Source organism: Cydia pomonella, chromosome 15 (assembly GCF_033807575.1).
Source record: "Cydia pomonella isolate Wapato2018A chromosome 15, ilCydPomo1, whole genome shotgun sequence".
Lineage (NCBI taxonomy): Eukaryota > Metazoa > Arthropoda > Insecta > Lepidoptera > Tortricidae > Cydia > Cydia pomonella.
The window spans coordinates 16,810,086-16,832,838 of NC_084717.1; the positions used below are offsets into that span (position 1 = coordinate 16,810,086).

General features: G+C 40.3%; 1 protein-coding gene and 1 long non-coding RNA gene across 3 annotated transcripts in view; one reads left to right on the forward strand and one right to left on the reverse strand.

Moving 5' to 3' along the window:
* Positions 1–11,295, forward strand: part of LOC133526017 (regulator of G-protein signaling 20) — a 42,581-nt gene extending 31,286 nt beyond the window's left edge. For both annotated transcript variants that reach the window (XM_061862491.1, XM_061862490.1), the window contains 3 exons: positions 1,330–1,391; positions 4,071–4,237; positions 5,129–11,295. In XM_061862491.1, coding sequence (XP_061718475.1) covers positions 1,330–1,391; positions 4,071–4,237; positions 5,129–5,320 — 421 coding nt within the window. In that variant the 3' untranslated portion in view covers positions 5,321–11,295. The remainder of the gene's footprint in view (positions 1–1,329; positions 1,392–4,070; positions 4,238–5,128) is intronic.
* LOC133526022 (uncharacterized) overlaps positions 1–22,753 on the reverse strand; it is a 577,119-nt gene that overhangs the window by 154,933 nt on the left and 399,433 nt on the right. The window lies entirely within an intron of this gene.

Consider the following 22,753-nt stretch of genomic DNA (forward strand, 5'->3'; position numbering starts at 1 on the left):
ATGTGTTAGGTTACAACTTGGTTCGTTAACGTGGTTTAGAAGCAACTTGAGACTGGGTGCGGAGTAAATTGCATCAATTTTTTTTACAATTTTGAGCGTTTCTAGGAGAATATGTGGAGCGAGCATTATTCGACGTGTAGGTGTGGGTTCAACAAAAAGATCGCATGTCAATAGTGCTTTATTGTCGTTAAAATTCAATTAATAATCGCCTTTATCGACCATCAACTGTGTGGTCACTTTTTAATTGATTGACATTGTCAGGTATAGTTTCACTACTCGCCGCCGCATTATTCATAGCGCATTACTTATACTATCGGATACAAGATGTCGCTGATTCTTGTAAAGTTATGTTTTAAAAAAAAAAGACGCCTTACTCTATGCCATATATTGTATGAAAGGAAGGGTATTCCCTGTCGTACGTCAAAAAATCCAAGATGGTGCCCAAGCCCATAGACAATAAAGTCTAGCAATAAAATCAACACTTGTCAAAATTTGACATTAGCAATCCACAGTCAGGTGACAATCAAATCAAACCGATCCACTTCGAGTTCAGAGCCATTACAAACTGTATAGTAGTAATAAACAAAGTTGATTTTAGTTTGATTATTTTTTCTATGAATGAGTTTTGATTGTTCCAAATGATAATATCCACAGTTGATAGAATCAACACTTGATACAATCAACATGCGATAGAATCAAGTGTTGATTTGATGTGGACGCGAAATTTGACAGTTGTGCATGTCGAATAAGGCCCCTGATTAAAGGTGTTACAAGTATAAGAAAAGTTTTTCGAAATCTTGAATAGTTTCCGAGATATCCTCTCTTGAAAGTTTATTTTAGGTCTCTCAATTTTATCTTGATATCTACATTAGTGAAGCTACTAGGTCATGTTTGGTATCGTTTTCGGTAGTGCCGAATTCATTTATGGTATTTATGACTTTGCTCACGGCTCTTCCTATTTCCTTCGACTTTTTTTTTAATTTGATTCTATAAAATATCTTACATTGAACTAAACAGAAAAGTGCCGTTGATACATTTTACATTGTCGTGATACGTAGGGTAAATATACATTATATAAAATTACAAATGAGTTAAGTACAAGAAATACATCGGCGACAATCCGGCCGGGCATTTCTTATCATCGCTGAGCGGCGTGCGCGACAAGAAAGTCTTAAACGGCTAAGGTTTTCCTTAAAATACCATTACCATTTTTGTTACCTGTTACGACGCCATGAATTCATGGGGTCGTAAAAGGTGTCCCAATATGTACCCTATTTTCTGATATTAGATGGTTCTTAATAACGTATATGCGTACATTTTCGTTTCCAGGCCGTCGCTGGAGGAGATCCAGAGCTGGGGGCAGTCGTTTGACAGACTCATGCGCAGCGCAGGTTTGTGTTACTGTTTTATATGCATAAATAGAACATTTTAATTTTAAGTTTATAAATAAATTATTACTATTTATTTCTAAGCTTGATAGCATCGTTTCTGCTTAATTAAATGTTGATTTAATATTGAAAATTGCTATATACTAAACCAGACGCACTTGATACTACAGCAACCTTTACGCTAGGTACTGCAGTGTTTATCAGGGCATCTTGCTTACTGTTGTTATATTAGAAGGTGCATCTAGTTTAGAAAATATACGTAATTTTCAAAATAACTCCGTACTCCGTATTATAGTATTTTCAAAATCTATATAATTTGTAACCTAAAAACCTGTAGAAGTCACCCTAATGCATATTGAAAATGAAAATGAAAATATTTAATTCAGACACCAAGTATCCATATTTTTGTCTAAAAGACTGTGTTAGTAAAATAACAAGAAAAATCTTAAAAATAAAGTTAACATTAATGTTAGTGGAACACATAATGCTCATTGGATCTAACATGCATTGTCATCCAGTGAGTTATAAGAGGGCTATCCACCCTTTCCGCAATCACCCTCAGGAGAGTGTTGGTGCTGCCCCGCACGCGGTCCCACAGGGACGCCACCCTCTTACGCAGCACTGCGTGGAAACCGTCTGTGCTCCACTCAGCGAACATTGCTGACGCGCTGCAGCACCAGGGCAGCCCCAATAAACCCCTGAAAGCGTTGTTGTACTGGACACGCAGAGCACTAAAGGTTTTTTGGGTGTAGTTGCTCCACAGGTTGCACGTGTACAGGTTTTGGCAGTAGGTTTTAAATATTGTAATTTTTACCTCACGGGAACAGCGAGCAAACCTGCGTGACAACATGTTACCCCTAACCGATAGTGCTCTGCGTTCCCTCTCCAGGTCTTCATTATCTTTTAGAGTGTCTGTGACCCAATGGCCCAAATATTTAAATTTTGTAACTGTCTGAAGAGGAGAACCGTCTAGGTTAATAGGTGGTATAGAATACGTTTTAGTACCAGACTTAAAGACTAAGATCTCACTCTTCTTGACATTATATTTGAGCCCGTGGGCCACAGAGTATCTCTCACATATACCCAGCAAGACTTTTAATGCGTTTATTGAGGGGCTCAGCAGCACCACCAGCAGCAGCACCATATCGTCGGCATATTAAATAGGTATTAAAAATATTTATTCCGTCTTCATACGTAATTGACTAACAGCTATTAGTAGGGGTCATCCATTAATTACGTAACACGAATTTCGAGGTTTTTTACCCTTGTCACATTTGGCAAAACCCCACTCCCCCTGGTATGACGTCACATTTTTGGCAATTTTGTTTTCAACGAAATCGGCAAATCGAAGCAGGTATTATTAATATATAATCGAAATATTTTTGGTAAAAGAAATATTAGTAATTTTATAACATAAAACCGATTAGGACAGAAAACGTCACAACATGTCACATTTTATTGACCCCCTCTCTCCCCCTAAACGTGTGATGTAATTAATGCATGAAATCTTAAAAAGCTTTATAGAAAAATGTGATTTTGTTTCACGACCTGAATTATTGGAGACCATAATATTCTATGGAAAAGATAGGGCCTGGATACAGGAGTCTCCCCCATTTCTGATTGGTTCGACAGAATGCTAATTAATTTATTTTGTATTCAGATCGAAGAACCAAAACCTTTATGCAACTTCAGTTACAGTAGCTTGTAACTCTAATAACTTCTACAATATGAACCTTGTTTACAAGTCTTCTAGTTATTTAAAATAAATACTTGTGCAGTTAATAGGTAATATCCCTTTTAGGGATAAGTTCGCCTTTGTACATAATTCTTTTTGTCTGTTTTGTTGTGTCTGTTTTATGTTAACCTGTTTTTGTGCAATAAAGTGACATACATACATGGATACTAGGTAAAGTATTCTTAAAAATAGCGCTCTTAGCCGAGCGGTAAGAGCGTCCGACTTTCAATCTGGAGGTGGTGGGTTCAAACAGGGTGGTGGGCTTGAATTAATGAGATTTTTGGTTATTATTGTGAGGAAACCGGACTAATCCCAATAAGGCCTAGTTTCTCCTTTGGGTTGCAAGGTCAAATGGGAGTCGTATACGCTAAAACTAGTGCTTGCGCCAGTTCTTGGGTTCCCGTGAGCTGTGTTAAAACCGGGACAACGCGAGGAGGATGATGTTTAAGTTTAAGTTTATGTTTTTAATAAGTTTTCGTCACTACCAACCCAACTACAAAATCACTAACGTCCAAGTGATTTTTAAACGGGAAGTCAGACGTTCAAATCATAGCTCGTGCCAATGAGTTTCTTGGAACTTCTGTATAAACTGTTGGTTCTAATAATATCTTTGTCAACATCACTGTACACACTATTGTACAGAATGTGTGGTGTGTAGAGGGTTTTAGTTGTGTACACAGTTATAAAATAACACTAACTCTGTAAGTATCATTTCAAACCAGTGAAATATCTAGGAAATCGGGCCGATATTTCTGTAGGATAGGTTAGACAAATGCGTAAAAACCTGTAGGTACCAAGTCGCGTTTCTGTGTGAAAAAGGAAATAAAACAGATCATTTATGAAGACAGGATAATTGTCGATCTCTGCTAACAATATACAAATACAAAAGTAGCTCTGTCTGTTTTTCTGCTACTGTTATTTTTATTTATAAAATTCTTGCATTCCAGCCGGGCGCAAGGTGTTCCGCGACTTTCTGCGCGGCGAGTACTCGGAGGAGAACATCATGTTCTGGCTCGCGTGCGAGGAGCTGAAGCGAGAGACGGACCCTGATGCTGTAGAGGAGAAGGCTCGCTTCATATACGAGGACTACATCTCCATACTTTCACCGAAAGAGGTCAGTTTCTCTCCCGTTTCCCTAACCGTTCAGATACAAAAGCAGGAGAGTTCACACTTAAATGAGTCCCCCTTTTACGGATGAAGAACTGATTTTATAAATAAAAAGTATGCCGCCACCGCTACAGGTACCTAGAGAGACTTTTTTTACTCCTCTATTCTTCCCCGTATATGGAACAATGATAAATTCCAATAAGGATGTGACCGCAAAGGCAATAAATATAAATATTATAGGACATTCTTACACAAATTGACTAATTGCCGTAGTAATAAGCTAAAGAGGGCTTGTGTTGTGGATACTCAGACAAAGATAATAATATAAAAATACTTAAATACATAGAAAACTTCCATGACTCTGGAACAACTATATGAGCATTCATCAAACAAATAAATGCCCTTATCGGGATTCGAACCCAGGACCATCGGCTTCGCAGGTTACTACCCAATAAGCCAGACCTATCGTTCAATAAGTAGACGCTACATAAACTGTTGACCTTCTTAATCTACCCCGTTTCATTTTTAGTTTTTTTCCTAGCATTCTTATGATTTTCTTAAAAGCAATCTTATGTTATGATTTTCGGGGGCCCTTGCTTGCTTGGATACACTTCGACCCATAGGGATATTTTGTGTATTTATCCCTTAGGAAAGGTCTGTCAACTACTCAAGAGCTTTTTCGACCATCTCCATATGCTTGATGGGTAGCATTTTGAGTTCATGGGTAGCATTTTGAATTCCTGTGGTTCCAGATAGCCTGCTCCAAAGTCCTTCATTCTTTGTCTGGCGAGGGCGTGGCATTCACACATTAGGTGTTTTCTGTCTTTTCCTCTTCGCCGTACATTCGACAATCTATGTTGACAGAGTGTTCCTTAAAAACAATACTTATAAATTCCAGGTATCCCTGGACTCTCGAGTGCGCGAGGTGGTGAACCGCAACATGGTGGAGCCCACCCCGCACACGTTCGACGAAGCGCAGCTGCAGATCTACACGCTGATGCACCGAGATTCCTACCCGCGCTTCGTCAACTCACCATTGTATAAGACGCTTGCACATTTGACTAGCTCGCCGGCCGCATCGCCGCAGTGAAGCTATAACATCTGTGTACTGAGTGGACTTTCGAGTGGAGCGCGCGGCGTTCATGTTAAACTGCAAACGCATACGTTTGGCAAACGTATGCGAGCGGCATAGTGCACGTGCTTACACTTTTCCGCTTGAAAATAAGTTGCCCGCCCCGTCGATCGTTCCATTGGATGCACGCCACTCAGGCTGTATATTAAAGCGTTAATTACACGAGACTTATTCGAGTGATTCGACAGCATTAATTTCGTGGAGACATTTTGGACGAAAAATGGCAGTAGATTTTGATGGCGTTCTCCGGCATTAGTGTGTTTTTGTAGCAGGAAAAGTCATCGGAACTAATGCTAACTCTTTTGAAAATGTCTCTACGAAAATGATTTAGAACGAATCTCGAATAACTCATTCATGGAGGATTCCATGGTTGTGCATATATTACACCTTTAATGGATTATTTCGTGAGCGAGTTTATTTATAGATTTACCAATTAACCCACACGGTCTGTGACCTACTTCCATGATCCCTAGTAGATGTAGCTCGGTTACATAAAACAAATCACAGAGCATAACCTTCAACCTCACTGTATAGTATTCAATCGCACAAGATGTCACGATCTGTCTCAGTTAAATGGTAATTCTATAGATGCGTATTTTATCGCTGGAATCAAATATAAGGACTTACGTTTGAAGGAAAAGCGAGGCTGGCTCAACTGGTTATAATATCTCTTAATTTGCCAGAGAAATAACCTTGCGTTTCGAGAATGGGACACAGGTGATGCTCCATATTTTTCTGCGCGGGAGAGATGTTAAAATCAGCTGCGCGTAGCGTAGTTCTAAATGGGTCAGTAGGTACAGATTTAGGTATTTTTCCTGTTTTAGATGAGAACTTGGGGGTGTAAGGCATCTATAATTTTGGCACATGCCGCTGCTAAATTAATGAATCCCAAAGAAATACGAGTACTAAGACTCCTTTCTTTTTTGAAACAATAGGGGTCATAAAATCAATATTGGGTTTGAATCTATTTTTGACCTAGTTGCGCCAGCCTTTCTTGTCAGTTAAAGCATTTGATTTTGAGTCCATCGTTAGGTTATCCGTCCCTAAACCAATATAGTCTTGAAATTTCTTTGTGACCTGTAGCTATGACCAGTCATTGATAATGAAGGGATGAATGATTGATATTGGCAGCTTTAAGGATAACTCACGCTACACCGGGCCGGGGCCAGGCCGGAGCGTCCGACACGTAATGACGTGTCGAAAATGTTCTATGACGGCTGATCGGTGATCACGTTGTGCTTTCCATAGAAAACGAAGCGCCGTGATCTCCAGCCCGGCCCCGGCCTGGTCTAGCGTGAGTCATCCTTTATGGTGAAAGTTTCTAGCTGATAATATTGATGACTTTTTTCAATCTTCTGATCTAAGATTCCATAATGGATTGACCTGTTTAGTGTGACCAAATAAAGACAACTTATGGTTTAAATATGTATGTATATGGGATGAGGAACGGAAGTTCGCGAAGCGCAGTTATTATGGTCTTCAATATTACTATGGACAAACAAGGGCCTATGTTAATTTATAAAGTGGCTCTCATATGATAAATACAAAACTTATCTATACGTTGATGAATCTTTATCATGCTAATTTGTAATCTTGCTAGTTCGTATATGGGTGGCCACTACGAGACACTAGTCAATATGATACGTCTTCTTTAACACTGTTATCTTGCTATTGTCGTGTTTTAAACCAGGGATACACTAGAGGAAAAATGTCCCCTGACACGTGTCGGCGACATGTCAGGCGAAGACATACCTGGTGACATCGCACGACTTATGACACACTGGCGACACGTGTGTTGCCAGACACGACGAGGAAAGTTCGGCAACGTCGCGCCAATACATGTGATGTCACTTGCGACACGTATCGCGGGACATTTGTCGCCTGGTGCATCCCTGAATTTAAGTTACATGAATGAGACGCATATTTTTCTTCAGAGCACACATCCAAGCGTATCATTTTTGACTGGGTTTCCGCTCCGAACTCGGGTTCGACATCTAATATATTTAAAGTTGTAACAACCCATTACATGACTTAGGCCAGTGAGATGCCACAAGCTCGTGGCACCCAGACTGATTCAACGAACAATTTACGATAAGATAATCTGATGTACAATTGGACATACAACTGAGCATAATGTAGCGGGTTTACTATCCACTAGTTGCTAGTTATGACAGCGTTTTAATCGGCTTTTGTCATAAATTTTTGCAATTAGTAAATTATCGAGTCCTATTTCATAACCCCATTCTAAACGGCAATAATAAGATATAGTAAAAAGGATATTCTTAGCACAGGACAGCGTTAATGAGTATTGTATTTAAACCCGTTGCATTAATAGTAGACGCCTATGAAACGAGTGTAGGGGCCGTTCTAGTATAGTCTTCGAGATGGCTGGTTTGCAGTCATTGAGCTTACCATGGGACCTGATTATTTTTATATAAAACCTTAGTTTATTTTGAGGACATAATTACTGAATCGACCAATGATTTTTAAATAGAATTTTGATTTCTATATAGTATCTTTCCATATCTTGTAACTTTTAACTGAAACCCAGTCGTAGAAAAGTAATTCGTTTCAGATAAAGGTTACTATTATTCAAGTACTTACAGCTAAACTATAGCAAATAGTCATCCAATAGGGAGATTAATAGTCAAACTGAACTGCATATCCAGCGTGTAGCCCCGACCACAATCACTTAGAGATTATTTTCTGAATAAAAAGAGAAATAGAGGCCTCTGTTTCTCTATTAAACAAACTAAACTAATTCTAGTCAATATTCCCTCAACTTGGGAAAGCTAAAAGTACATGTGCCCTTACACCTTTCGTCTACTTGTCTCAGTTCGCCAGTTGGGCATCTTGCACTTGACTGCGTGTCGAAGTGTCACCCGAGCAGCCAATCAGAGTGCATGTAGCGCCTGGCTATGTATGTAGAGCTGCTCGGTCTTTAAGAGTAATTTTTCGGCTGTCTTGGATCGTCCGGGACGTTGGGGTGGGTCTGGCCCACTGGGTCTTGTAATTACCACTGCGCCCGACCCACCACACTGTGCTCTGCTCAGTTTCGTGCCGTGGCTGTGTTAGACTCAGATATTCGGACGCAGATAATAGAAAAAGCAAAATGAAGGCTCAATGTCTGTTTTTTCTATCTCTGCGACATGAGATTCAGATTCGATTATTTTTTCAGCACAAACGAATAGTGCACAAGTTTTAGTGAACCCTTTTTAAATGTTGTAATCTTGTACTTTTATATGTATTTTTTTTTAAGACTTATCCGAGATCCGGCCAATCCTATTTAGGCCTCGGTAGAATAGCACATAGTAATAGGCCTAACATAATGTAATTATAATGCACTATTTTCAAGACTGTAAGGTTTATCATTATGGGTACGAACGGATAAACTTTTAAACAGGGAGATGTCTCTTGTAAGCTCGCCGGTACTTGCAATATGCGAGAAAATGTCTAATCTAGTCATTATAAGAAAAGTTATATGACCTAGTTTATAATTGAAATCACCAAAGAATAAGAAAGTAACAAGAAAGTGTAAACTGCTAAAATATGATTATTACCTACTTAAAACTGACTATGCTCTTGTGGGGTAAATAAAAAAGTACAAATAAAATGATGTAAGGACACAAACTTGTAAAATAAGGGCGCTAAGCACAAATAAATTCGCACAGTGACCCGCCATTATTTCTATCGTACGGCAGCCAATGATACTGTGCGAGCGGGTGGTAGTTGTGTACTGGAAGCAAATTTGTTTATTTCTAAGCATTTTAGTTTAAGTGTTATTTGTAAAGTACTTGAAACATTTTAGGTAAAGTAATGGCGAGAAACAGGTGACATCGGGTCTAACACAGCAAAGTACAATGTCTCGTCTAAGCCCTTGTACATTATACTATATTGTTTAACAACGCTCAGATATCGTCATAGAGTAAAATCCGTAGACGCAAAATTATAAGGATTGAGATTTTAGATCATTTCTCATTTTTATCATTTTTTGATTTAAAAAAATACTTAAGTACCTTTATCACATATAAACGCAACTTTATGTATTTCGCGAATAGCATAACCAAAAAATCTGAGCATTGTTACTTAATATTTCAAATCAGTAAATCACAGATACTGATTACACACAAAAATATGTGCATTAAAAGGGCATCTAGTCATGACACAGTATCCTGTGTTTTAAGACGAAGACTAAATTGAGCCAGCATAGCGCACACAGCTAACTATATGTTTCAGTCTTGATATATAGTCGTGCCCAGGTCGGGATCAAACCGCCAATGGGTTGCAATAACGACCCTACCTGTAAATAGTCTCAGTATAATATTAAATTAATTTAAACGGGTACTAATTTTGTATATAGTTAGGTTAAGGTAAGTAGGTGCGCCGTGGCAACTTCACTGGTCCACCGCTCTCCAAACTTGTCACTACGACGATAGTCACTACACAAAACAGTCACTACAACGCACGTCATGACTTATGGCACTACACACACTATAGTCACAATCACCGCTCTTGAAGGCGGCCGGTACACATGACATATTTAAGTCATCAAGTCATGAATATCGCTTGTCATTATACATTCTGATTATTGCCATTTGACTTCCAATCATTAATGTTTACTGCACAAAAAGGAACCTTAGAGTACAAAAGGAAAACTGAATAGGTACCATAAGACTTTCTTTAGCAGTCCTAAGCCTTTTGGATTGGTTAGATCATTTTCCCAAAATCATTATTTCCTTGTAGCGTAATTTCCAGTCGCATTTTTTCCTATTCTTAATTTACACCAGACGTATTTATTCCTAACATGATTTTTCCATTCGCATATTTTCCCATTAGACAATTTAACTATTCTTAATTTACACAGACGTATTTATTCCTTGCAAAATTGTCGGTGTTGGGAGTGTTGGGATTGGGACGGTGAAAATTTAACGGTAGGTTAGGTTCGTTAGGTATCTTCAAACGGCACAGAATAGGAGTCCCGCGCAAGCGGGGCTCCGTCGATATTGCTAACTGTACGCAATTTGGGTGATTGTGGATAAATTGTCTAATGGGAAAATCTACGCATGGAAAAATCATGCAAAGGAATAAATACGTCTGGTGTAAATTAAGAATAGGAAAAAATGCGACTGGAAATTACGCTACAAGGAAATAATGATTTTGGGAAAATGACCTAACCAGTCGCCTTTTGGCCTTAACCGTCAGAGCAATAATAGTTATAACATATCTAGAAAAAGTCATTGCCATTAACGTAATTAAACTCATTAAATATAACTTATGTTATCACAAAATGACCATTTTTATATACTTAGCAAAAAAAGTAGTAGGTAAACTGTCTGTCGGGGTCGGAATTATTTTTATTATCTTATTTCTGATCGCTTTGTCACACTTTGAATAAAGCCATTGTAAAAGTATGCTTTTCTACGCCATATCTTTTCTTACCAAAAACTCTGCCTGATCGAAATTAATTTGGGCATAATAACCAGACAACGTAATAATTTCGAGCTACCTATAAGTACCTATATCATCGGCAGAACTTCGGCAGGAATTTTTTCTGTACTCTTAAAGCCTGTTGCCTTTGTGCAATTTTCCCTTTGGGATATGACTACTGCCTAGCGTTAATAGCGAGTTTGTGGCATAAGCTATCCTCCATATAGACAATACAATATAATGTATAGCCAATCAAGTTTCCACAATTTCATTTCACAAACATCACAATCACAAACTATTCTTAAACACTGCCCAATGACGACTTGATGTCACGAATACCACGACGTCAAGTCGTCACCTACATGATTCGTCACAACTCGTCAAGTTACAACATGTCACAAGTGATCCCCCCGGCGCACCGCGCATCACCTCTCTAGTTAGAAGCAATAAAGGTGGACCAATCAAGTTTGCCTGATGGAAGGTCAACGAATAAATCTGTTCATGTATATTGTTGTTTCATTTCATAATTACGTTCGTAGCCTATTGCCCTAAAACCTACGACCATAATATACGGAGGTAACGATACGCGTATAGTAAAGAAAGGACACTTAGATCAAGGAATTTCGCACATTGACCCGCCTGTTTTTATCTCTATCGCACGTAATATTGCTGTCATGACGCCGGCGGTCAATGACACTGAGCAAGTGGGACAGCAATATGCGCGTGTGATAGTAATAGAAACGGGCGGGTCAACTTACGAAAGTTTTCGTGCTATGCGTCTTTGTCTAAAGTCAGTAGTTGATGACACGATTGCAATCCTTGCAATGAGATAGCCTACATGTGCACTGAGGGCCAGTTGCACCAGCCACAATTAACAGACTGATCAGCGTCAAGTAGCAGAGATGTATGAAACTTCTCATAGAATAAAATTAGCGAATGCTTTAACGGTGACAGACGGTTTAGTGCAACCCACCCAGTCTTAACAATTTAGCTAACAGTAAGAGAGTTCAGCATCGTCGTTAAGCGTACAAGTATGTCTGTAGACATACTGTCAGCGAACACGTTAAACTACCGAACCATGTAAGTGCCTATAGGATAAGTAGGTAAATACATTTATAAAATATACTAGATTCATGTACATACTAAATATGCACAATGCAGTGTTGTACGGTTTTTTAATTATTTTTTTAAGTTTGACTAGACAAACTAATAGTTGGATCGCACTCTAATGAAATGGGGACTCTGGATACTTAATAAAAGAAGAGAAAGTGAAGTTAGGTTGACACACGTAAACACCGTAGGTCTGTTCACGAGCACCAGGGATGGCGGTATGGTTCCATTTTTATCACCTTTCACTATGTCCGTTACTTTCGCGCTTACGTACTTGTTAGAACGTGACAGGCATGGTGACAAATGATAAAGGGCCAACCATCTTAGCCCTACAGCTGCTTTGGAATTAAACACATTAGGTATTGGTTAAGAATATTATTGCATTATCCTCGGTGTCATCTACCACCAAATCTAACTCCAACAACCTGATCTTAAAAAAGTAATCGTGAACTCTGTTTTAATATTTTTTACAGTACATATGTTGCTACTTTACCGCACTAGTGCGAAAATGAGCATATTACGTTACTATGTCGAACATTTAAAGGGCCATATGTACTGTAAAACGTTGTACGATACATGTGCGAATAGGTAATTCGCAACTCGTGTTGATTTAAAACACTCCCTTCGGTCGTGTTTTAATTTATCGCCACTCGTTTCGAATTTCCTATTTTTCGCACTTTTATCGTAATCGTAAAACACTAAGTAACACAGAATAGATAGAAGAACAAAGAAACTCATTCCATATTCCACCCGAGTGTAAACACTCGATTGAACATGCGCGATATGTAAATACATGTATACATGTATGTTAACTTAGGTTACATGCCGGATTTTCGTTAATTGACAGGATATTTCTAATGAACGTGTATTTTAAGTAAAGCGCCACCTCTGGGCGAGTAGCGAAACTTAGCATGACTGAAGCATAACTGAAGTCCTCGTCCTAGTATGCATTTATAACACATGCCGACACTAACATATAGATGGCGCTAATAGGAATGCAATTATTTTTAAATACAAATACCCTCCCTTCTCTGTCCTCTCAGTAAACGTCAGGCATATTTGAAATATACAAGCAAAGTATTTTAAACTTCATATTTTTATTTGAAGTTACCCTTAACCCAATTTATCGCACGAAATAATTACTTGTTGGTCTTTGGTGACCCGTGTAAACACCCTTGCCGAATAAATGTTTGAGATTGTAAACGAGAATATGGTAAAACCTGTTCGAAGCTGCCCTTATTATATAACATTTAAAACTTTTGTGTTTTGAATTTGAACACTTATTAAAACATATTTAAAACTGGGTCTATTGTGAATCAAGCCGAATTCACTAAATCTCACGTGGAAGACAGGGGTTTTGGCAAATACCGATATCGAGACAAATCTCACGGCATCTCACCAGCGGGCCCTCCCCCGCTTGAGAGCTGTCGTTGTCAAAAAATCCCCAAAAACCCCTCAGGTAATTAAAGGACGTCCCCTTTACTTTACATGTTTCTACGAATTCTCTGCCGTCGTCTGGATCACTCTTAAAACCTGTAAGCGACGCGATTTTCTTTTGTAATTTATTTTATATTTTTTATTAAAAAGTGGGTGCCTGGAAGTCTGAGTGGAATGTGCCGGTTCAGGGCGACCGAGGGGAGCGGGAGAGGAGGGGGACAATCGGAGATTTGTCATTGGCTCTCAGCAGTCAGTCGATGTATAGAATCACGCGCTAAGGTACATGCTTCTCGCTGTCCAAACACCCTTACGTTTTGTTACTTTAAAACTGCATATCATTTCACCACGTCCCCTACACGCTGGTCCTTCGAACCGGATCCTGAACTCTGAATGTACCGGACTCCGATACGAAAAATGAACACACGGAGCAGTGTTAAGAAACAAGAAGAAAAGCAAAAGGAGCTTAAGGCCGAAAAGGAAATACCTACGCAGAAGCAGAAACCAGTTTGCCAAGCGACTCAAAACGACGAACCTGCAAAAATAAAATCGATAGATAAGAAAAAGGAGCTACTCGATAAAACAATTACTGTAGATGTGGGTAGTGCAAGTGAAAAGTGCAGAATGGAGGAAATTCCTAAATCGAAATCTATAAAATCTACTCGAAAGTCAAAAGCATCAGGTTCTGCGCGTTCTTCAGTCGTGGCCAGAAAGAAGTTGCTAGAATTAGAAGCGGCAGAAGCAAAAGCGCGTATACAAATGGAATTAATCGACAAAAAGCTAGCGGCGGACCTAGCACAATTGGATGAAGAAGAAGAAGAAGAATACAGTTCACAATCGGAAGCTAGTGAAATTCACACAAACAAAGAAGTGGAGAAATGGTTAGAACGCAGTCAACTGGAACTGAAAGAGCAGCCTGTGCCACCAACGGAAAACACATTGGACAAGCTGTACCCGCCGCCCGCGCCGGCTGCACCAGCGCGCGACGGCACCGAAGATACAGTTCACCTACTGGCAACGGCACTCAAAGACATAGCCGCAGTCTCCTCTACGAATGGACCTAACGCTCGAATGTTGAGCCGCCTCTGCACGCCGCGAGATTTACCCTCTTTTTCCGGTGACCCAATGGAGTGGCTCCAATTCAAGCAGGCGTATGACGAATCAACTGAAGTGTGCAATTTCAACGACAAAGAAAACCTATGGAGGCTACGAAAATGCCTTCAGGGACCAGCTAAAGAAGCAGTAACTTCTCTGTTAATTGGAGCTACTGCGCCAGATCTAGTGATGTCCACTCTAGAGTTACAGTTTGGGAATCCCGATATTATTATTTCAAAAATTGTACAAAGCATCAACAAACTGCCGGTGATGTCTCAAGAATATCATAAGGACATAGTGTCTTTCTCCGTGAAGGTTAAGAATTACGTTGCAGCAGTAACAGCTATTGGTCATGATGAGTACCTAAGGGGGATGAAAATCATATCTGTAATTCTGTCAAAATTGCCAACTGTGTTAATATCGAAATGGGTCGACTATAGCTACCCGCTTATCAACGACGGCAAGAAACCCCGGCTCGTCATTCTGTCGGAATTTTTAAATGACGAAGCTCTCAAAATATCAAAAACAGCTGTAATCCTCGCGAACACTTACAGTGATAGTAAACGTAAACAAAGTGATTGTTACCGCTCTCAAACCGTGCTAGTGCAGAATGAACTAAGTGACGATAAGTGTAAATTTTGTCGTACCTCTAAACACGACATAACAGACTGTAAAATGTTTAAAAAATCGCTTCGCAAAGACAGGTGGGCCTATGTGAAACGTCATGGATTATGCTATAAATGTTTAGTGTCGCGCCATAACAAAGAAACCTGTCCTGCGCCCTGTTGCGATAAGGAAAACTGTGGACAATCCCATCACCGCTTGTTACATTACATTTCGCACGCTAATAATTCAAATCTTCAATCTAGTGTGAATATTACGGAAATAACAGACACTGATGTGAGTGAAACGCGATCTGAGACTGTTACAAACATAAACTCGACAAGCTGCAAAGTTTTGTTACAAGCTGTACCTATTTACATACACGGACCTAACGGTATAATTAGTGCCACTGCATTATTGGACAATTGCTCGACGGTATCACTGATAAGCGCCGACCTCGCCGCCCGCGCCGGATTGCATGGTACCAAACAAAAAATGTGCGTTAGTGGGGCATGGAGTAACACCGAACTTAAGTGCGAAAGTGAGGTAGTGGACTTTGATGTGTCGAACAAAGATGGACAGATGTTTACGCTACGTGCTCGCAGTGTTACAGACTTAAACTTGCCTTCGCAAAATGCATCTAAAGTGAACCTTACGCATTATGACCTTAAGGTTGAAATTAAAAATCAATTATGTAACACTCGTTATGAGAAGCCTCAGCTGTTAATAGGGCAGGATCACTATCATCTTATGATGCCACTGCAAATAATAAAGGGCAAGTCCGAAGGATCTTACATAACTCAGACTGTCTTAGGCTGGTGTGTTCACGGCCGTATCACAGCACCGCGCGACAAGGGCCAGCGGCTAGATTCAACCTTATTTATAACTGAGGACCTGCAGGACCAAAATGAGCGTGCACTACGAGAAATACACGAAGAAGTACGCCGCTCTTTTACCATTGAATCCATGGGCGTTTCATGTAATCCACGCCAGAACTCCGAGGACCTGCGCGCACAGGAGCGATTGGAACAAACGGCTAGATTGTTAGAAGGCAGGTGGCACGTTGGGCTTCCATGGAAAGATCTTAATTGCAACATGACTGAATCCTATGGTAATGCACTTTCTAGACTTAAGGGAGTGGAAAGAAAAATGAAACGGGATGTTGGCTATGCATCAAGGTACACTGAAAGAATAAATCACCTGTTCGATAACGATTACGCAATGGAGGTCAGCAACCCGAAGCTCACGCCAAAAACATGGTTTCTGCCGCATTTCGGGGTTGACAACCCTAACAAACAAAAATTAAGGCTCGTATTCGATTGCGCATCCAAAAATAATGGCGTTTGTTTAAATGATTACCTGTATAAAGGACCTGATCTGCTCGTATCGTTATATGGAATAATGCTTCGATTTCGCGAAAATAAAATCGGAATAACTGGAGATATCCAAGATATGTTCCTAAGAGTGAAAATCATCCCTGAAGATCAAGATGCATTTCGTTTCTTGTGGAGAAACACGTCTGAAGGCTCCGCTGCTCCTGACGACCCTATAAAAACGTATAAGATGACATGTTTAATATTTGGAGCAAATTGTGCACCATTTATTTCGCAGTTCATAAAAAACAAGAACGCCGTGCGCTATGAGTCATCGATGCCGGCCGCCGTATCTGCAATATGTAAACAACATTATGTAGATGATTACATTGATAGTTTTGAGGACGAAGAAACTGCAATAAAAGTGGTACAAGAAGTGGCGTATATACATAAACAAGGCGGTTTTAACATTCGTAACTGGACGAGCAACAGTGAAACATTAATAAACAGTTTACCAAAAGAGAACTTAGGTTCAACGGCCATAAGGTTCAAAATCGATCAACAAGATAATGGCGAACGTACGCTCGGATTAGTTTGGTTTCCAAAGGAGGACTTACTTGGTTTTGATGTCTCTTTCAAACGCATACCGGAGGCAATCATATCTGGAGAGAAGATACCTACAAAGCGAGAAATGCTGAGAGTTGTTATGTCGATATTCGATGTGTATGGGTTCCTATCACCGATAACAATAAGAGGAAAAATAATAATCCGTGATACATGGGCACAAGGATTACTTTGGGACGACATGATTCCGGAAGAATTATTTAAAAAATGGATCGAATTCCTCGAGCTATTGAAACGGGTAAGTTCAGTGCGCCTGCCCCGATACTATCAAGCCGCCACGCGTGCGAGTGAGACAGACGATGCACCGAATGCACCGGATAGTGCAGGCCGCCGGCCGGCTATGTATACAAACCTACAACTTCATTTGTTGTGTGACGCGTCATCGCAAGCCTTATGCGCCGTAGCGTACTGGCGCTGGTTAGATAACAATAACCGGTGGCAATTAGCATTTATTTCGAGTAAATGCCGAATTTCACCTACTAAACATAGAAGTATTCCAAAATTAGAATTAGAGAGTGCATGTCTAGCAGCGAGACTAGCACATAGTATAATCAAGGAACACAAAATGAGCACGGAGAAAATTTATTACTGGACTGATTCGACCTGTGTGCTTCACTGGATATATAACGATGCACGTACCTATAAAGCGTTCGTGGCGCATCGGCTCGGGGAATTAGATGAATTAACTCAATCTGCTCAATGGAGATACGTACCTACGAAAATGAACGTAGCTGATATTGCTACACGAGACACCTGTGAACTCAGAATGCTGGAAAATGAATGGTTCCACGGTCCCGACTTTTTGTATGGCAATGAGGAAACTTGGCCTTCAAATAAACAGCTGACGAAGCCTAACCCTTTGGATTTAGAGTATACAATGATTGTAAATGTATCTCCTGAAAACTTACCAGCTGTTCCTGAACCTGAAAGGTTTTCATCGTGGTTAAGATTACTTGGAGCTACCTGCGCTATACTTATATTTATAAATAAATGTAAAAAACTTACTTGCGAGATTAATGGAGACCTGAAGGAAAAGGCGGAGCGCTTGCTAATCAAATATTCTCAAGCGCAGTCCTTTCCTGAAGACCTGGATAACCTGAAAAATAAAAGAAATTTAGACCGGAAAAGCAGATTACTTACCTTGACCCCATTTCTCGATGAACACGGTATTCTGCGCGTCGACGGACGAATTGGGGCGGCCCAGGAGGTACTACCGGAGACAAAACAACCCGTGATCCTCGATGGAAGTAATTACGTTACTAAGCTTATTGTAAAACATTATCACGTGACGGCCGCACATGGAAATCAAGAAGCAGTGGTAAACAACCTGAAACAGAAATACTGGGTTATTCGAATTCGTCCAACTGTGAAACATGTAAGCAGTAAGTGCATGTTCTGTAGAATAAAAAAAGCGCAACCGCAACCACCTAGAATGGGTGACTTACCTCCTGCTCGCATGGCCCACCATCAGCGCCCGTTTACGTTCTGTGGCATTGATTTGTACGGACCAATGGAAGTAACAGTATTGAGACGTCGAGAAAAGCGGTATGGAGTTTTATTTACGTGTCTTACCATGCGAGCTGTTCACATAGAAATAGTCACGAGGCTCACAGCTGACGCACTAATAATGGCTCTGCGAAGGATGGCGGCGCGTCGTGGTTGGCCTCAGCAAATTTTCTCGGATAATGGCACAAACTTGAGAGGGGCTGATAATGAACTTAAGAAGTCTATTAGTGAATTAAATCACACCGCATTAAAAGATTTGGCCTTGAAATATGGCACCACTTGGAATTTTTTGCCACCAGTTAGCCCCCACTGGGCTGGCGCGTGGGAGCGACTTATTCGATCAATAAAGGCATCACTCAAGGTGGTATTAAAAGAACAGGCTCCGCGAGATGAAGTTTTGAGCACGTTCATGGCAGAGGTCGAACAGATGGTAAACAGTCGCCCGCTTACACACGTCACAGTTGAACCGAAAAGTGATGAAGCCCTCACGCCAAATCATTTTTTACTTGGTAGTTCTTCCAACTTACCGACTCTCGGTTTATTTGATCACTCCGACATGTACCTTCGTAAACAATGGCGAACCTCTCAACGACTTGCAGACCTATTTTGGAAGCGGTGGGTACGAGAAGTACTGCCACAGATGATCCCTCGCCAGAAGTGGCACCAAGACCAACGACCCTTACAAGTGGGAGATCTGGTATTGGTTGTGGATCCTGCGTCACCCCGTAACGTTTGGCCTAAAGGAAGGATACAGGAAGTGATTCCGGGAAGAGACGGCCGCATAAGAGTGGTGCAGATAAAAACCAAATCCGGAACACTACGTCGATCAGCTGCACGCGTCGCATATGTACCTACTGAAGTTGAGTAAGTGCTGATGCAGCACTGGGGTGGGGTATGTAAGCGACGCGATTTTCTTTTGTAATTTATTTTATATTTTTTATTAAAAAGTGGGTGCCTGGAAGTCTGAGTGGAATGTGCCGGTTCAGGGCGACCGAGGGGAGCGGGAGAGGAGGGGGACAATCGGAGATTTGTCATTGGCTCTCAGCAGTCAGTCGATGTATAGAATCACGCGCTAAGGTACATGCTTCTCGCTGTCCAAACACCCTTACGTTTTGTTACTTTAAAACTGCATATCATTTCACCACGTCCCCTACAAAACCCTTGTGTTATGGTATTTACGAAACATACACTTTTATGTCATCCTTTACATAATCGGTCATATACTTGGCAAGTTAGTAGAAGGTAGCGTACAATTTCTTCTATATTATGCTATTAAGCATCGGAAGATCAGCGCTGGAAGGTGCCAGCATGCCAGCATCACGCTGAGAGGTAACGATATCGTGGCACTCCTTCCTATGTTTTTTCTAAGTTATTTTTTGTTTCACTTTATTTTATTGTTGTGATGTGCTGCCTGCGCAGGACTCACATATCCTCTCGGCCTGGAGAGGTTTACCAAGCTAGTGTCAGATGTGGGAGAAGGGGACTTACCTACGGATTGTGAATGCAAACACGTACCTATTACGCTATAGAGAAATAAGAAGTAATAGAGTGCTTCCATACATATACATAGATATCGCGGCAAACAAGAAGTCTAATGCTCTACGATTTTCCGCTAATATTATAACTAGAGTAACCGGAACTCTATTTTCAACTCCTACGCTTACTCTGGTTATAATATTAGCAGAAAATCGTTGAGCATTAGACTTTTTGTTTGCCACGATATCTATTGTCGAGTAGCAGTACTGAGAGTTCCGCTACTCGATGCTAGATGTCGACTGCGTAAATAATAAGCATTTTGGTACCAAAACTGATGTACGGAGTGAGCACTCTAATACTTCTTGTTTTTCTATGATTACACTTACATAAGTAGTGAGGGTTTTATGCCGTTTATTATAAAGACACTTATCCTAAGTGCTTAACACTCGCTATTCCCGGCCGGCCGGGTCTCTACGGTAGCGGCTTTATACGTGGGCTTACTGAGTCCGACCCCGGGCTAATAGACCGCGGGTCAGGAGCATATTTCGTCAGTCATCGCCTCCCGGCTGATACTTTGTCAGATGATAGTTTAGTTGCCGTTTTAAATTAAAAAAAACCGTCAGCAAGTTGTATCGCTGTGGAATGACCGTCTGCTGTAAAATCAAAATGTAAAAAATATGCACCTTACCACTTTATGTGCGGCAAAGTATGCGTAATATGTAAATTTCGCAATCCGTTGATGGCTTTTCAGGAGTTTACGCCTGATGAAATGCTACATGCAAAGTTTCATGATTTGTTATTGCTATCATAAAAAGGTATAGCGCTTATTTTTTACATGTTAATGCCACCAGCTGATGTTCTCACCACCGCGATATATATGGCTGACGATTTTTTAATTAACAATAGCATCTGAACTATCATTTGATAAATTATCAAACGGGTGGCGATGACATTTTTCTTTTACGTGTTTCTGTGGCTGCCATTCCTCAACCCACCAACGAACAGCAGCTGTCGTCCACGAGGGTTCATCATACCAGGCCGTTAAGTTTACTACTACACGAGTTTCCGGCCGGGAGGCGATTGGCCATGAAAATTTGTTCCTGGCTCGCGGTCTATAAGGTTATGGCACTGATGAGATATGGATAGAGCGCGGGCGGCGGTAAGGGAAAGGTCTGGTCTGTCGGTGTGACCGGATTCCACTCGGCTCGCGTCGTTGCGGTGATATGGCGCGCTGTGTCGTATGTCCCGCTGTATTTGGGAGTTTTCAGAATATAAAGTGAGTTGTTAATAAAAGTTAATCGCTGTCAGTTTTGTAACGATAATTAAGCATTAAATTTCAATAAAAACTTGGTTTTGGTATTCAATTCATAAATTATAAACTGTACTACAATGTAAAACCGGCCAAGAGCATGTCGGGCCACGCTCAGTGTAGGGTTCCGTAGTTACTCTTCCGTCACACTAAGCTAAACTGGAGCTTAAAGCATAGTAAATTGTTAACCAAGGGATGAAACGGTACCTTTCACGCGAGTTAAACAAATAGGCAAATTTGCATAATCAGTACCTAATTAAAGTAAGTCTTTTTACTATGAAGGGGAAACTTTTTGCGATAACTCAAAAACAGCTAAACTGATCATATCCGCTATAGTTTTCATTTAATTTCTTTTTTAAGCTCTAGTTCCACGATTTTTTTCATATGTTTTGGACCTATGGTTCAAAAGTTAGAGGGGGGGACACATTTTTTTTTTCGGAGCGATTATCTCCGAATATATACACTTTATCAAAAAATGTTGTTTGAAAACCCCTATTAGTTTTGAAAGGCCTTTCCAACGACACCCCACACTGTAGGGTTGAAGCAAAAAAAAATTACTACCACGTGTAGGGGAGGTACCCTCAAAAAAAAAATTTTTAGATTTTATTTTACGACTTTGTCGGCTTTATTGATTTATATATTCATGCCGAATTTCAGCTTTCTAGCACTAATGACCACGGAGCAAAGCCTCGGACAGACAGACAGACAGACAGACGGACATGGCGAAACTATAAGGGCTCCTAGTTGACTACGGAACCCTAAAAAGGCAAAGAGGTGATTTCCATTAAGATTTTATTCTTAATTGTCGTTATATAAAACTGACAGCGATTACCTTTTCTTAGCAACTTGCACTAATTGGGTACCTATTTTCTGATAACTCTCATTTGTGCTTACGAATACATATTGTCTATTCTATTCTTTTGGAACAGTATAACAAAAAAAAGTGTCGATCAACCTTATGGAACTTTCCCGGGTTCGCGAAGTCTGGCTCACAAAGCCAATAGTAGTCATAGCTTCTCCTTTCTTTTAGCAGAATTTTAACCATTTACGCGCTAGGAATTAAAATAAAGTTTCCTGAATTTTATCACTACATCGCTGGCCCGTGGCCAACTGTACCACGTCAGACTGACGTGAAGATTTATAGCATCGTTATTGGAGTTGACTGTATATTTCTCAGGACTAAAATTAAAATCAACGCTGTACATTACGAAAAAGGCACATATTTTTAATACTCGTACCAACGTAAGGCCGGCGCCCCACTGCTGCGCACGCTACATCCACGGCCCACGTTTTAATACAAACCGTGGGCAAGCCCACGAAATTTTGTATAGGAACGTGGGTTGTGTACATAGCGTGCGCTGCAGTGGGGCGCCGGCCTTATGTTATATATTTTATGATAATATTTTAAAAATACTTTTATATTTATAATGAAATCAATTTTTTTTTGGTTTAATTTTATTTAAATAATTATAAAAAAAATATTAAAAAAATATA